The 15,102-nt window shown below is 27.7% G+C and overlaps 2 protein-coding genes across 4 annotated transcripts; both read right to left on the bottom strand.

The window, feature by feature from the left end:
* Positions 1-244: 244 nt before the first annotated feature.
* On the bottom strand, positions 245-7,545 carry LOC139820267 (aminopeptidase N-like). The gene is made up of 12 exons (XM_071790413.1): positions 7,252-7,545; positions 5,584-6,155; positions 4,818-5,261; positions 4,315-4,498; positions 3,800-3,950; positions 3,451-3,532; positions 2,885-3,264; positions 2,491-2,774; positions 1,586-1,767; positions 1,167-1,457; positions 980-1,070; positions 245-385 (listed from the first exon to the last, which is right to left on the bottom strand). The coding sequence occupies exons 2-12, from the start codon at positions 6,132-6,134 to the stop codon at positions 245-247; spliced, it is 2,781 nt and encodes a 926-aa protein (XP_071646514.1). The 5' UTR covers positions 6,135-6,155; positions 7,252-7,545.
* A 93-nt stretch (positions 7,546-7,638) lies between these two features.
* On the bottom strand, positions 7,639-15,087 carry LOC139820302 (aminopeptidase N-like). Of its 3 annotated transcripts, none has more exons than XM_071790461.1 (12): positions 14,740-15,087; positions 13,068-13,651; positions 12,302-12,745; positions 11,799-11,982; positions 11,262-11,412; positions 10,890-10,971; positions 10,349-10,701; positions 9,949-10,235; positions 9,046-9,224; positions 8,627-8,917; positions 8,458-8,530; positions 7,639-7,855 (listed from the first exon to the last, which is right to left on the bottom strand). In XM_071790461.1, exons 2-12 carry the CDS (start codon positions 13,628-13,630, stop codon positions 7,715-7,717), a joined length of 2,748 nt encoding a protein of 915 aa, XP_071646562.1. In that variant the 5' UTR covers positions 13,631-13,651; positions 14,740-15,087; the 3' UTR covers positions 7,639-7,714. The 3 variants fall into 3 exon arrangements, with proteins under 3 accessions (XP_071646562.1, XP_071646563.1, XP_071646564.1); XM_071790462.1 differs by having other exon boundaries at positions 14,754-15,087; XM_071790463.1 differs by lacking the exon at positions 14,740-15,087 and having other exon boundaries at positions 13,378-13,518.
* Between the last annotated feature and the right edge of the window lie 15 nt (positions 15,088-15,102).

Raw genomic sequence — 15,102 nt, 5'->3', positions numbered from 1 at the left:
AAAGTTGCATAATTGAAAATAAGACTAGGAATAAAACATAAAAATTTATTTATGTAACAATAAAATATACATATTTTATTACATTATATTGATGATATATTATATATAGATAAATACATAATATATCTAAACATTGATTTATTACGTTTTCAAAAATTTAAAATAAGATTAAAATAAAACATAAAAATATATTCATATAATAATAGAATACATGAAATTACATATAGATAAGTACATAATATTCTTAGACATAAATTAACTTCGTCATTAAAAAGCTTTTGAAATAGTCAACGTGTTTAGTGATTTCTGATGATCGTAAATTTATCTTTTGGATAATATGTTTAAACACTTTATCAAAGAAATTATTGTGTGCGTAGTCATAAACCTGAAACAGATTATGTCAACAGTCATTATTGCTGCATTACTTTTGTTGAATATGAGAGACAATATTCATCGATATTGTAATATTCATTCAGACAATGAAAAAACAGTCGAAGAGAAATCGAAGAAAATTGTGGAAAACGAATCAAGAAGAATTTGTTCACAGTATAGAAAAAGACACGACAAAATAGTGAGAAGAATAAATGATCGAAGAAGAAATTTTGTAAGTATTTCTGAAAGTATTTCTTTCTCGAATCGAAGAAGAAGAAATAACATAGCGATCAAAAAAAGAATAAGAAAAAATAAAATTGAAAAACGTGAAAGAGAAATTAAGAGGAATCATATCGAAGTACGAAAAGAGAGGAAGAAGAAATAAAGGACAGGGGAAATATCAAAGAAAAAAATAGGTTGATGTATTAAGAAAGATTGAGGGAAAAGGAGATAGAGCAATACCACAAGAAGAAAGTTTAAAAGAGAATATTGTAGAAAAGGAATTTAAAGGAATTGGAATCTAATTCTTCATTTGTCTCTCTGCAACAATATCTTTTCAACACAATCAAGAAATGTGTTATATATATTTGTATTCATTAAACTTTACCTTAAATTCATTTATCTTAACCTTGTCAAGTTGATCTTGAGAATACAGATGATTAATAATATCGGTTAACGCTACAATCTTCTTAATCTCCCTGTAAAAACGAAATTCCAAATATAATTATAATTAATACATATAACAAACTTTTACAATTTTAAACAATATGTGTTTATGTAAAGAATGTTCTTACTTAGGTACAACATTTGCAAAATTGTCTAGAATATAAGTGAGCACTAATTCATTTCTCGCATGTCGTGCAATAATGGAATGGAAAACTGTGATACGATGTTGTGGTTTAGTAAAACGTCCCGATTTAAATAAATCGAGATAACGGATGATGATGGTATGATTTTTAGTGCACGCTAAAAATCGTAGAAGGTCATTATCTGATACTGCTGAATGCAACACTTGATACCATAACATTATACTCGTTGACATCAATCCTTTACAGTATGCCCATTCCTTCCAAACCGGCGAAAGTCTGGGATATTTAGTAAAAGAATAAAAATTTGTTATTAGTTACGTTTTACGTCTTAACGTTTTATACTTTAATAATTTTTTCTCGAGCATGATTAGATAATCCGTAATTATGAAAAGTATTATTCGTACCGCTTTTTGTGAAGTGATGATGTTAATTTCAGAATGGCACCATCAGTACACTCCAATGAATGCAAGTTGCATGCCCATTTTGCGGCTTCTTGTCTTAAACATTCAGTAAAAACATCCTCTTTTACTTTGTCTGTATATCCTATCTTTCTCAGAACAGATACCAAGATTCTCTGAAAATGTTCCTAAAACAAATTAATAACAAAAATTTCACATTAATTTTTTTGTTATTGTAATAAGACGGATTATGTATAAGCAGACAGGCACGTTTAGATAATCTTATTATATTTCAAGTATTAGTATTTATATTTCTTCATATTTTAAGTTAAAATACGTTTTTTTTAATTCTTTCATGTTTTCCATATAAAATATCAGTTTTCAAAAATGTAGTTATTACACATACTCTGTTGAGATAAATTACTTTTTAAATAAAAAATTATTTCTATTTTTAGGAAGTTGTTACGAACTTTTAAGTCGCGATCTATATCTGTTAAAAAGAAATATTGATGTAACTGTAAAAGATTACTTTTTCAATTTAAGATCAGATATGACAGCATATACATTCAGGTTTTGAGAAATTCTATAATATATTAATGAATTAATATTTGTAATAATAATATGACATAAAATATATGTATGATTATAAAATAATTTTTAGTGTTTAAAATACTACAATTATTATCCGTACAGGAAATATAATCATATTCCGTTTTTAAATATTTGATATCTATTTTAAATAAAATAACTGTTATAAAATAACTGTTATAAAAAGACGTAATTAAGACTTTTTAGTTATGTACTTCATTTACGTGAAATTTTTTAGTTCCTTTAAAAATAAGTCGAATATTTCATACGTAACAATCAGATAATTAATATTTCTCATTGACGAAATCTGTATCACTATCTACCTTGATTTCCGTACTTTCTGGAAATGGGAAAAAGCCCGACATCTCTTCCATAATTTTAAACATTGGATACCACGCTATATAATTTGTTTCATTTGGTAAATAGTATGTGAGATCTTTAAAGAAAGTGAAATCAAGTTTGTTCCTTAATAGAAAATAATATGCGTCATCGATGATCTGAGCACGATTGAGTACATGTATATTGGAATATTTCTCTGAATATTTATAATTTAGATGGTATATAAGATTTTTCCAATTATCCTTGTCGTAATTAACACGATAGTATCCTGTTGTACACAATGAATAACTTTCATAACTATTTGATTAACTATGCAGAATTAAATCTTACATGTGTAATAGATATAGAAGCATAACAAATTTATTAATTTATATTCACCAGTTTGTCGCGAGTTGACAATAATCCAGTCGTTTTTATTAATATCAGTTAAGTAAAAATGTGGATTTTGCGCACTCAGCCAATTATCGCCTTCATAAAAACGGCTCTGTAAGTATGAGTACGTAGCATAAGTCACATATGTCCACAAGGTTTTGCCCATATTTTCATTAACATAGTCTTGCGATAATTTTATTTTGATCATGTTTCCTGAAGATTCTCGCGTCACCTCCAGTACGGGATAGCGCTTTTGTTTCGGCCATTCACTTAATTTCTTTTTTAAATTAGCATATTTTATATGGTTATGAGGTAGTAGAGTTGCTTGTAGAAGATCGAACAATTTGTCAGCTGTGTTAGTCGAAATATCGATGGATCTAAGCTGGCTAAATTCATTAAGATAAATTTGTAACATTAAAGGCTATAACAGAGGGATTATATTAAAAAATATAAAATCACTTATTATATATATCATGTAATTAATTTATGTAACCTTTAATTATAATAGATACTTGAATTATTATGTCTGATTATGTATTCAGTATATAATTATTATATTATATTTTACTTACTATTTGTTTAAATAATCATCGAGACCTATTTGAAATGTACTTGGAGATACCGTTTGTTCCAATATACGTACAAATGCAGGTGCTGTAACAATTAATATTATAAAGTTAAAATAATTTAAATATAGCTCTAATAAAATTGAAGACATAAGTAATTTTTTAGAAGGAGATGAGTTTTAAGTTTTAATTATGTGTATGTATTTTTCTTTCACTAAAAATGTGTCTTCTTAAACTAATAGACAAATAAATGATAGAAAAATTTTTTCATAATTATTCCTTTATATGTTTTTATGGCATTTATATTTAAAAATTTTTTGCGCACAATTATTTAATTATGTTTACTTATTCGTACCTTTAACGTAATAAGTAAAAGAGAATAGAGAATTTATGTCCTCGGGTGTGGCGACTTTTGATACAAGGGGCATGTCGTAATAATCATTCAAACGGAGAGACTCATGTTGATATTGTACTGTGAATAAATCCGGGTACTGGGAATTTATATACTAACGACAAAAATTTTGATATTATTAAAAAATTACTTAATAGAAGAACATATTATTATTTCTAGCTATTGTATAATTTAAAATTATAATGACCTGTTTTAAAACGACATGCAATTTAATAGAAACTAGTTATTATTTGAAAATTTTAAAACAAATTTTTGAATTTTAGCTAAATTATTTCAAATTTAAAATAGATATGTTTATTTTCAAATTCAATATATCTTTATATTTCAGTCCCTGAAAATATGATTAATTGTTTTAAGATGTAAAATAATTGATAAAAGCAAAAAAAATTTTTATGTATTATATCAACCAACTTTTCTTTTACATGTTTAGTGGCACAGAAAGTTTCTAAAGAAACAACCTTTTCGATGATCTTCATTGCCAGGAACGAAGCAATACCCTCGTTTAACCACATATAAGACCACCAGGATTGGCTGATTAGATTGCCATATAATTGATGTACCATTTTACGCGCTACCATGCGAGCTACTTCAATTTTCCATGCAATGGGATCTAACTTTTCATCGTAGATAATAGCTGTTTCTCTAAAAAATAAAATAATCCGATCAAAATTTTTTTTCTATGTGTTGAGTTTAATCGTATATATGTATATAATGTGAAAACGATAATATCGATAATTTTGATGAATATAATGTGAATAATATGCTGTAAATATGTATTGCTCATTAAATCAGTAAATGCAAGATATATCACACAACGTTTTTCTGTTGCTATTTAATAAGATCAATCAAAAATACAAAAGTGTTTTGCAAATTGTGAAATTTTAAAGAACTTGCTGGAAGCAAATCTTCTTTCCAATAAAAATTAAAATTTCTTTCGAATTATATGTATTGTTAACATTACCTATAAAGAACGAGTCCCCAACTTTCCAGGCCTTCGTCTCGGAAACCCGGGACTACAACATGATCTACTTTCGGTGGAAATTGTGATTTGTAAAACGTGTCTTTCAAATACAATGTGACATTTTCAGCAACTTTCCGTGCGAATTCTATGTGCGATTCCACGCTTTTCCTGCCCCATACATTCTCAGAAATAGGATAAAGATCGGATAATACAACCGCTACGTGATAAGCGGATATATTATACGTTGTCTTGAAGCGTGTCCAAACCATCCCGCTGTCATCTGTAATCTCCACGTAGTCTTCACTCGGTGAATTCGATAAAGCTATGTATTTTTGATTATTCTTTATGGAAATGTTAAAATTTGTCCTGATATCCGGCTCGTCCCAACATGGAAATATTTCTCGGGCCCCAGCCCCATGGAAATCGGCTGCTGCGATGAACCATCTATAATAACAATTTAACAATATATCTTTTCAATCATTGCTGGCATATAAGTGTTGGGTTAGAGAATGTTTAAATGTGGCTAGTAAGAGACAAATCGAGAATATCATCTAGCGTTTTTTTCATTACGCTGTATTATTATTTTCTATGGTCCTTAATGTATCATAAAATATATTATATAAAAGTTAATATTGCACATATAATGTTTAGATTATTATCCGCATTATCTAAAGTATGCGTAAAATTAGTATAAGTGGAATAACTAGCATTTTGTTATAATTTTTATCTAACAAATGTATATATCTATTGAATTTTTACTACTTACTTTTTTTCTCCTTGATCGTTTATGTAGGGTGTCTTGAAAAAGCTTCCTGTATTATCAGTTATTCTACCGACAAATTTCATGATTAGGCGATAATTATAAATGTTATACAGGACAACGTCATCAACATAAAGGGCGACAGTTTGTGTTTTGTTATCGTATTCATGCATCCTCGGTTTAATGATCGTATTTATACCATCACTAGAAATATAAGTAATTTCTGTGGCCGCTTCATCTATTATCAGGTTTTGTATATGCAGATATATTCTGTTTACGTCTTCACTTTTAAGTCGAAAAAACATAGTTGATTGACCTTGGAAGATGAAATTGCCTTTTGCTCGTTGCTCGTCGAAATATGATTTAAATTTGTTATAGATATCTATGTTCTTATAGCCTGTCTCGTTGATGTATGTTATTAATTCGATATCATATTGTATCAATTCAATTGACTCCCTATCTATACGATTGTCTTCATCCAACGAGACTTTGCCGGTAATAGTTTTTACAGCAATGAATAATAGATTACCAAATAACAATAATTTTAGTAATTCCATGTTGATTCTCGTTTCAGGTATCTGTAACAAAGTTTCTTTGTGAGAAAAGAAAAGTATAAACAAAGTGCAATGAAATTCTAATAATGTTTCTTCTAGAAAACTCAGAATTTAAAATTAAACAAACGTTTTTATAAAATACTGAAGGATAATGTTAGTTTTCTCGAGCACTCATGATGTATAAACATGTTTATTTTCAGCATGAAAATGTGTTTGTTCCCTTAGGCTAAATATGTACGAAATAAAGAAACAGTAAGCAAAACAAAGTCAAATTTATTTATGTACTATCTAATGAAGACTAAAAACAAATTAGATTCCAGCAAACGTTCTGTGTATATACAAATGGAATACATATCTTTTCACATGAGGCATTAGTATTTGTTCTTTGTTGGTTAGCTCGAAATAAATTAATTTAAATGTAATTTTAGAATTTTGTTACATTAGCGTATTAATTTTATAAGTACTTATTTTGAAATAACGTAAAGAACAAGATATAAGTGGCATTAAATATTTGTTTTTAACATTGTAATAATAATGTGAATTAAATAAATGTCTTAAACTCTTAATAGGTTCTTATTTGACATTTTATAATTTCTTTTGAGTTTAAGATTACTCCACAATGATATGACACATATTTGGAATTTGTGCCGGTTACGATAGACAAATGAATAAACTTGAATAAAATCTAAATAAGAATTAAAAAATCCAATTCAAATTATATATATAGACGTCTGTGAATTCCAATGTAATTATAATAGAACACTTTAATTATAATCCTTATTTTTAGCTAAATTACAAAATGCGAGAACATAATGCGAGCTTCTGTCAACTTGTATTACTCATTTTTATTACGATTTATATTTTTATATTTGTATTTTTCAGATTCAGGCTTCTTTTTATGTTATTTAGAAAAAGTGTATTTTATTGAAAAGTACATTTATAAATTCATTTTTCTAGAACTACGAAATAAAGATACAGCACTGTATTAGCACTTTTAATTATTATAAATATGTTTTATTACACATTCATCTTCGAACAGAGCCTCAGATGTTTTGTGTCATTTACTTTGTATATTAGAATTGTGATTGAGATATAATTTTTTTAGTAGCAATTAATTTACCGTTGAACAATTACCACTGTCAGGAGTAGAAATATATTCTTGCAGTCCACAACTTTACACGTTGAGAGTTGAGAGTTTACCGAATACTGACGACGATATCAATATAGCTGGTATTAAATACAGGTTTTGAAAACAAACTGTAAGGTCGTATGTAACAAAACAAACATGGCTATAAGGCCGTGGATGTTCTAATTAATAAGCTAAGTAAAATAATGACGCATTTGAATAAAGTATATTACAGTTATTATATTCAAGATAATTTTTCCGAAAAAATATGCTTCCGATTAGCAAGTTTTAATAGCTATATATTGTGCGATCATGGAGATATTATTAAAGACCGATAGTGAAGAAAAATTACTAATATGAAATGCATAATTGAAAATAAGATTAAAATAAAACATAAAAATATATTCATATAATAATAGAATACATGAAATTACATATAGATAAGTACATAATATTCTTAGGCATAAATTAACTTCGTCATTAAAAAGCTTTTGAAATAGTCAACGTGTTCATTGATTTGTGCCAATCGTCTATATATCTTTGTTTTAAGATGTGAAAGCATTTCATCAGAGAAATGAAATCGTACGTAGTTATAAACCTGAAACAGATTATGTCAACAGTCATTATTACTGCATTATTCTTGTTGAATATGAGAGACAATATTCATCGATATTGTAATATCTATTTACATTATGAAAAAACAGTCGAAGAAGGGAGATCGAAGAAAATTGTGGAAAACGAACCAAGAAAAATTTGTTCACAGTATAGAAAAAGACACGACAAAATAATGAGAAAAATAAATGATCGAAGAAGAAATTTCATAAGTATTTCTGAAAGTATTTCTTTCTCGAATCGAAGAAGAAGAAATAATATAGCGATCAAAAAGAGAATAAGAGAGAACAAAATAGAAGAACGTGGAACAGAAATTAAGAAGAATCATATCGAAGTATGAAGAGAGAGGAAGAAAAAAACACGCAGAGAAAAACATCAAATAAGAAAATAGGAAATGTATTAAGAGGGACTGAGGAAAGAGAGATAGAGTAAAAATTCAAGAAGGAAGAAGAACAAAAATACTTTTGTGGAAAAGGAATCTAAAGGAATCTAGAGGAATTGGAATCTAATTCTACATTTGTCTGCAATAGTATCTTTTCAGCACAATCAAGAAATGTGTTATATATATTTATATTCCTTAAACTTTACCTTAAACTCAAGGTGATCTATAGAATACAGATTATTAATAATATCTGTTAACGCTACAATCTTCTTAATCTCCCTGTAAAAACAAAATTCCAAATATAATTGCAATTAATACATATAACAAACTTTTACAATTTTAAACAATATGTGTTTGTGTAAAGAATATTCTTACTTAGGTACAACATTTGCAAAATTGTCTAGAATATAAGTAAGCACTAATTCATTTCTCGCATGTCGTGCAATAATGGAATGGAAAACTGTGATACGATGTTGTGGTTTAGTAAAACGTCCCGATTTCAATAAATCGAGATAACCGATGATGACGGTATGATTTTTAGTGCACGCTAAAAATCGTAAAAGGTTATTATCTAATACTCCTGAATGAAACACTTCATTCCATGAACTATTGCTCGCTGACATCAGTCCTTTACAGTATGTCCATTCCTTCCAAACCGGCGAAAGTCTGGAATATTTAGTAAAAGAATAAAAATTTGTTATTAGTTACGTTTTACGTCTTATCATTTTATACTTTGATAATTTTTTCTCGAGCATGACTAGATAAACCGTAATTATGAAAAGTATTATTGGTACCGCTTTTTGTGAAGTGATGTTAATTTCAGATGGGCACTATGAGTACACTCCGAAGAATCCAGGTTGCATGCCCATTTTGCGGCTTCTTGTCTTAAACATTCAGTAAATTCATACATTACATTTTTGTCTGTATGTATTATCTTTCTCAGAACAGATTCCGAGATCTTCTGAAGGTGTTCCTAAAAACAAATTAATAACAAAGTTTTCATATTAATTTTTTTGTTATTGTAATAAGACGGATTATGTATAAGCAGACAGGCACGTTTAGATAAATCTTATTATATTTCAAGTATTACTATTTTTATTTTTTTATATTTTAATAGTTAAAATACGTTTCTTTTAATTCTTTCATGTTTTTCATATAAAGTATCAGTTTTCAAAAATTTAGTTATTACATATACTTTGTTGAGATAAATTATTTTTTAAATAAAAAATTATTTCTATTTTTAGAAAATTGTTACAAACTTTTAAATTGCGATCTATATCTGTTAAAGAGAAATATTGAGATGTAACTGTAAAAGATTACTTTTTCAATTTAAGATCAAATATGATAGCATATACATTCAGGTTGAGAAATTCTATAATATACTAATGAATTAATGTTTATAATAATATGGCATAAAATATATGCACGATTATAAAATAATTTTTAATGTTTAAAATACTAAAATTATTATTTGTACGGGAAATATAATCATATTCCGTTTTTAAATATTTTATACCTGTTTCAAATAAAATAATTAATATAAAATAACTGTTACAAAAAGACGTAATTAAGATTTTTTAGTTATGTACTTCATTTACGTGAAATTTTTTAGTTGTTTTAAAAATAAGTCGAATATTTCATACGTAACAATCAGATAATTAATATTTCTCATTGACGAAATCTTTATCACTATCTACCTTGATTTCCGTACTTTCTGGAAATGGGAAAAAGCCCGACATCTCTTCCATAATTTTAAACATTGGATACCACGCTATATAATCTATCTCTCTTGTTAAATAGTATGTGAGATTTTTAAAGAAAGGAAAGTCAAGTTTGTTTCTTAATAGAAAATAATATGCGTCACTGATGATCTGAGCACGATTCAGTACATGAATAAACTCATGACTTAACTCAAATTCCTCTGAATTTAGATGTTTCATAAGTTTTTCCCAATTATCCTTGTCGTAATTAACACGATAGTATCCTGTCGTACACAATGAATAACTTTTATAACTATTTTTCAATTAACTATGCAGAATAAAATCTTACATCTGTAATAGATATAGAAGCATAACAAATTTGTTAATTTATATTCACCAGTTTGTCGTGCGTTGACAACAATCCAGTCGTTTTTAAAAATATCAGTTAGGTGAAAATGTGGATTGTCCGGATTCAGCCATTTGCTGTTTTCACCACGGCTCTGTGTATCATAAGTCACATGTATCCACAAGTTTTGCCCATATGTTTCATTAACATATTCTTGCGATAATTTTATTTTGGCCAGATCTCCTGAAGATTCTTGCGTCACTTCCAGTACGGGATAGCGCTTTTGTTTCGACCATTCACTCAATGTCTTTTTTAAATGACCATATGCTTCGTCGTCATAACGTAGTAGAAGATCGAAGAATTTGTCAGCTGTGTTAGTCGAAATATCGATGGATCTAAGCTGGCTAAATTCATTAAGATAAATTTGTAACATTAAAGGCTATAACAGAGGGATTGTATTAAAAAATATAAAATTACGTATTATATATATTATGTAAACAATTTATGTAACCTTTAATTATAATGGATACTTAAATTATTATGTCTGATTATGTATTCAGTATAATTATTATATTATAGTTATTTTACTTACTATTTGTTTAAATACTTTTTGAGACCTGTTTGAAATGTATCTGGAGATACCATTTGTTCCAATACACGTACAAATGCAGGTGCTGTAACAGTTAATATTATAAAGTTATAAAATATAATTAAGCATATTTAAAATAATTTAAATAAAATTCTAATAAAATTAAAGACACAATAATTTTGTAGAAAAAGATGAGTTTTAAGTTTTAATTATGTATTTTGTATTTTTTTTTTTCACTAAAAAATGTGTGTCTCCTCAAATTAATAGATAATTAGATGGCAGACGAATTTACTTTCAATTATTATTATCTTCTATTACATTTATATTTAAAAATTTTTTGCGCGCAATTATTTAATTATGTTTACTTATTCTTACCTTTAACGTAATAAGTAAAAGAGAAAAGAGAATTTATGTCTTCGCGTGTAACGACTTTTGATACAAGGGGCATGTCATAATAATCATTCAAACGGAGACACTCATATTGAAGTTGTACCGTGAATAAATCCGGGTACCGATAATTTATATACTAAAGACAAAAATTTTGATATTATTAAAAAATTATTTAATAACAGAACACATTACTATTTTCATAATAGCTATTGTATAATTTAAAATTATAATGACCTGTCTTAAAACGACATGCAATTTAATAAAAACTAGTTATTACTTGAAAATTTTAAAACAAATTCTTGAATTCTAGCTAAATCATTTCAAATTTAAAATAGATATGTTTATTTTCAAATTCATATCTTTACATTTCAGTCCATGAAAATATGATAAAATTCCAACAATCAATATTTCATTGTTTTAAGATGTAAAATAATTGATAAAAGCAAAAAAATTGTTTACGTATTATCAACTAGCTTTTCTTTTACATGCTTAGTGACACAGAAAGTTTCTAACGGAAACAACCTCTTTGATGATCTCCGTTGTCAGAAGCGAAGCAATACCCTTGTTTAACCACATATAAGACCACCAGGATTGGCTGATTAGGTTGCCATATAATTGATGTACCATTTTACGCGCTACCATGCGAGCTACTTCAATTTTCCATGCAATGGAATCTAACTTTTCATCGTAGATAATAGCTGCTTCACTACAAAATTAATAAAATAATCCGATCAAAAATATTTTTCTAAGTGTCTTTAATCGTATATAATGTAAAAACGATAATATCGATAATTTTGATGAATATAATGTGAATAATATACTGTAAACTTGTATTGCTCATTAAATCAGTAAATGCATGATGATATATCACACAACGTTTTTCTGTTGCTATTTAATAAGATCAATCAAAAATACAAAAATGAGTATTTTACAAATTGTGAAATTTTAAAAAACTTATCACAAGCAAATTTTCTTTCCAATAAAAATTAAAATTTCTTTCGAATTATATGTATTGTTAGCAATACCTATAAAGAACGAGTCCCCAACTTTCCAGGCCTTCGTCTCGGAAACACGGGACTACAACATGATCTACTTTCGGTGGAAATTGTGCTTTGTGAAACTTGTTTTTCAAATACAAGGTAGTATTTTCAGCAATTTCCCGTGCGAATTTTATGTGCGATTCCACGCTTTTCCTGCCCCATACATTCTCAGAAATGGGATAAAGATCGGACAGTACAACCGCTACGTGATAAGCGGATATATTATACGTTGTCTTGAAGCGTGTCCAAACCATCCCGCTGTCATCTGTAGTCTCCACGTAGTCTTCACTCGGTGAATTCGATAAAGCTATGTATTTTTGATTATTCTTTATGGAAATGTTAAAATTTGTTCTGATATCTGGCTGGTCCCAGCATGGAAATATTTCTCGGGCCCCAGCCCCATGGAAATCGGCTGCTGCGATAAACCATCTATAACATTTTAACAATATATCTTCTCAATCATTGCTGGCATATAAGTGTTGGGTTAGAGAATGTTTAAATGTGGCTAGTAAGAGACAAATCGAGAGTATCATCTAGCGTTTTTTTTTTCATTACGCTGTATTATTATTTTATATGGTTCTTAATATATCATAGAAAATATTATATAAAAGTAATATTGGCACATATAATATTTAGATTATTATCCGCATTATCTAAAGTATGCGTACATTTAATATAAGTGGAATAATTCGCATTTTATTTTAATTTTTATCTAACAAATGTATATATCTATTGGATTTTTACTACTTACTTTTTTTCTCCTTGATCGTTTATGTAGGGTGTCTTGTAAAAGCTTCCTGTATTATTAGTTATTCTACCGACAAATTTCATGATTAGGCGATAATTATAAAAGTTAGACGGGACAACGTCATCAAAATAAAGGGCGACAGTTTGTTTGTGTCCACTAAGTTCATGCGACCTCGGTTTAATGGTCGTACTTGTACCATTACTAGAAGAATAAGTAATTTCTGTGGCCAATGTAGCTATTAGCAGGTTTTTATAATTCAGACATATTATGTTTACGTCGTCACTTTTAGGTCGAAAAAACATAGTTGATTGACCTTGGAAGATGAAATCGCCGTTTGCTCGTTGCTTGTCGAAAACTGGTTTAAATTGTTTATAAATATCTATATCTATTTCTATGTTCTTATAGTCTTTCTCGTTGATGTATGTTATTAATTCGATATCATATTGTATTAATTCAATTGACTCCCTATCTATACATTTGTCTTCATCCAAGACTTTGTCGGTAATAATAGCCTTTACAGCAATGAATAATAGATTACCAAATAACAATAATTTTAGTAATTCCATGTTGATTCTCGTTTCAGGTATCTGTAACAAAGTTTGTTTGTGAGAAAAGAAAAGTATAAACAAAGTGCAATTTAATTCTAATAATGTTTCTCTGGAAAACTCAGAATTTAAAATTAAACAAACGTTTTTATAAAATACTGAAGGATAATGTTAGTTTTCTCGAGCACTCATGATGTATGAACATGTTTATTTTCAGCATGAAAGTGTGTTTGTTCCCTTAGGCTAAATATGTACGAAATAAAGAAACAGTAAGCAAAACAAAGTCAAATTTATTTATGTACTATCTAATGAAGACTAAAAACAAATTCCAGCAAACGTATATATACAAATGGAATACATATCTTTTCACATGAGGCATTAGTATTTGTTCTTTGTTGGTTAGCTCGAAATAAATTAATATAATGTAATTTTAGAATTTTGTTACATTTAATTTTATAAGTACTTATTTTGAAATAACGTAAAGAACAAGATATAAGTGGCATTAAATATTTGTTTTTAACATTGCAATAATAATCTCAATTGAATAAATTGCTTTAAACTCTTAATAGATTCTTATTTGACATTTTATAATTTCTTTTGAGTTTAAGATTACTCCACAATGATATGACACATATTTGGAATTTGTGTTGGTTACGATAGGTAAATGAATAAACTTGAATAAAATCTAAATAAGAATAAAAAATCCAATACGAATTATATACATAGACGTCTGTGAATTACAGTGTAATTATAATAGAACACTTTAATTATAATCCTTAATTATAATCTTTACTTTTAGCCAAATTACAAAATGCGAGAACATAATGCGAGCTTTTGTCAACTTGTATTGCTCATTCTTATTATGATTTATATTTTTATTTGTATTTTTTAAATTTAGACTTATTTTTACATTATTTTAAAAAAGTGTATTTTATTGAAAAATACATTTATAAATTCATTTTTCTAGAACTACGAAATAAAGATACAGCACTGTATTAGCACTTTCAATTATTATAAATATGTTTTATTACACATTCATCTTCGAACAGAGCCTCAGATGTTTTGTGTCATTTACTTTGTATATTAGAATTGTGATTGAGATATAATTTTTTTAGTAGCAATTAATTTACCGTTGAACAATTACCACTGTCAGGAGTAGAAGTATATTCTTGCAGCCCACAACTTTACACGTCGAGAGTTCACCGAATACTGACGACGATATCAATAGCCGGTATTAAATACGGGGGTTGAGAACAAACTGTAAGGTCGTATGTAACAAAACAAACATGACTATAAGGCCGTGGATGTTCTAATTAATAAGCTAAATAAAATAATGACACATTTGAATGAAATATATTACAGTTATTATATCCAAGATAATTTTTCCGAAAAATTACGCGTTCGATTAGTAAGTTTTAATAGCTATATATTGTGCTGTCGTGAAGATATTATTAAAGACCGATAGTGAGGAAAAATTACTAATATAAAAAGGC

Source organism: Temnothorax longispinosus, chromosome 10, assembly GCF_030848805.1.
Source record: "Temnothorax longispinosus isolate EJ_2023e chromosome 10, Tlon_JGU_v1, whole genome shotgun sequence".
Lineage (NCBI taxonomy): Eukaryota > Metazoa > Arthropoda > Insecta > Hymenoptera > Formicidae > Temnothorax > Temnothorax longispinosus.
The sequence above is the reverse complement of the archived record's forward strand: the minus strand, read 5'-3'. Positions and strand labels throughout refer to the sequence as shown.

Bases quoted from the DNA above. Each gene is read 5' to 3' on its own strand.
- LOC139820302 (XM_071790461.1), bottom strand. From the start codon at position 13,630: ATGGAATTACTAAAATTATTGTTATTTGGTAATCTATTATTCATTGCT. The intron at 12,746-13,067 runs GTAAGTAGTAAA...AAAATGTTATAG, and splicing joins AACGATCAAGGAGAAAAAAA to ATGGTTTATCGCAGCAGCCG. The intron at 9,225-9,948 runs GTAGATAGTGAT...ATTTGTTTTTAG, and splicing joins CAGAAAGTACGGAAATCAAG to GAACACCTTCAGAAGATCTC.
- LOC139820267 (XM_071790413.1), bottom strand. From the start codon at position 6,134: ATGGAATTACTAAAATTATTGTTATTTGGTAATCTATTATTCATTGCT. The intron at 1,768-2,490 runs GTAGATAGTGAT...AATTTGTTTTAG, and splicing joins CAGAAAGTACGGAAATCAAG to GAACATTTTCAGAGAATCTT. The intron at 1,071-1,166 runs GTAAGAACATTC...TCGTTTTTACAG, and splicing joins TTTGCAAATGTTGTACCTAA to GGAGATTAAGAAGATTGTAG.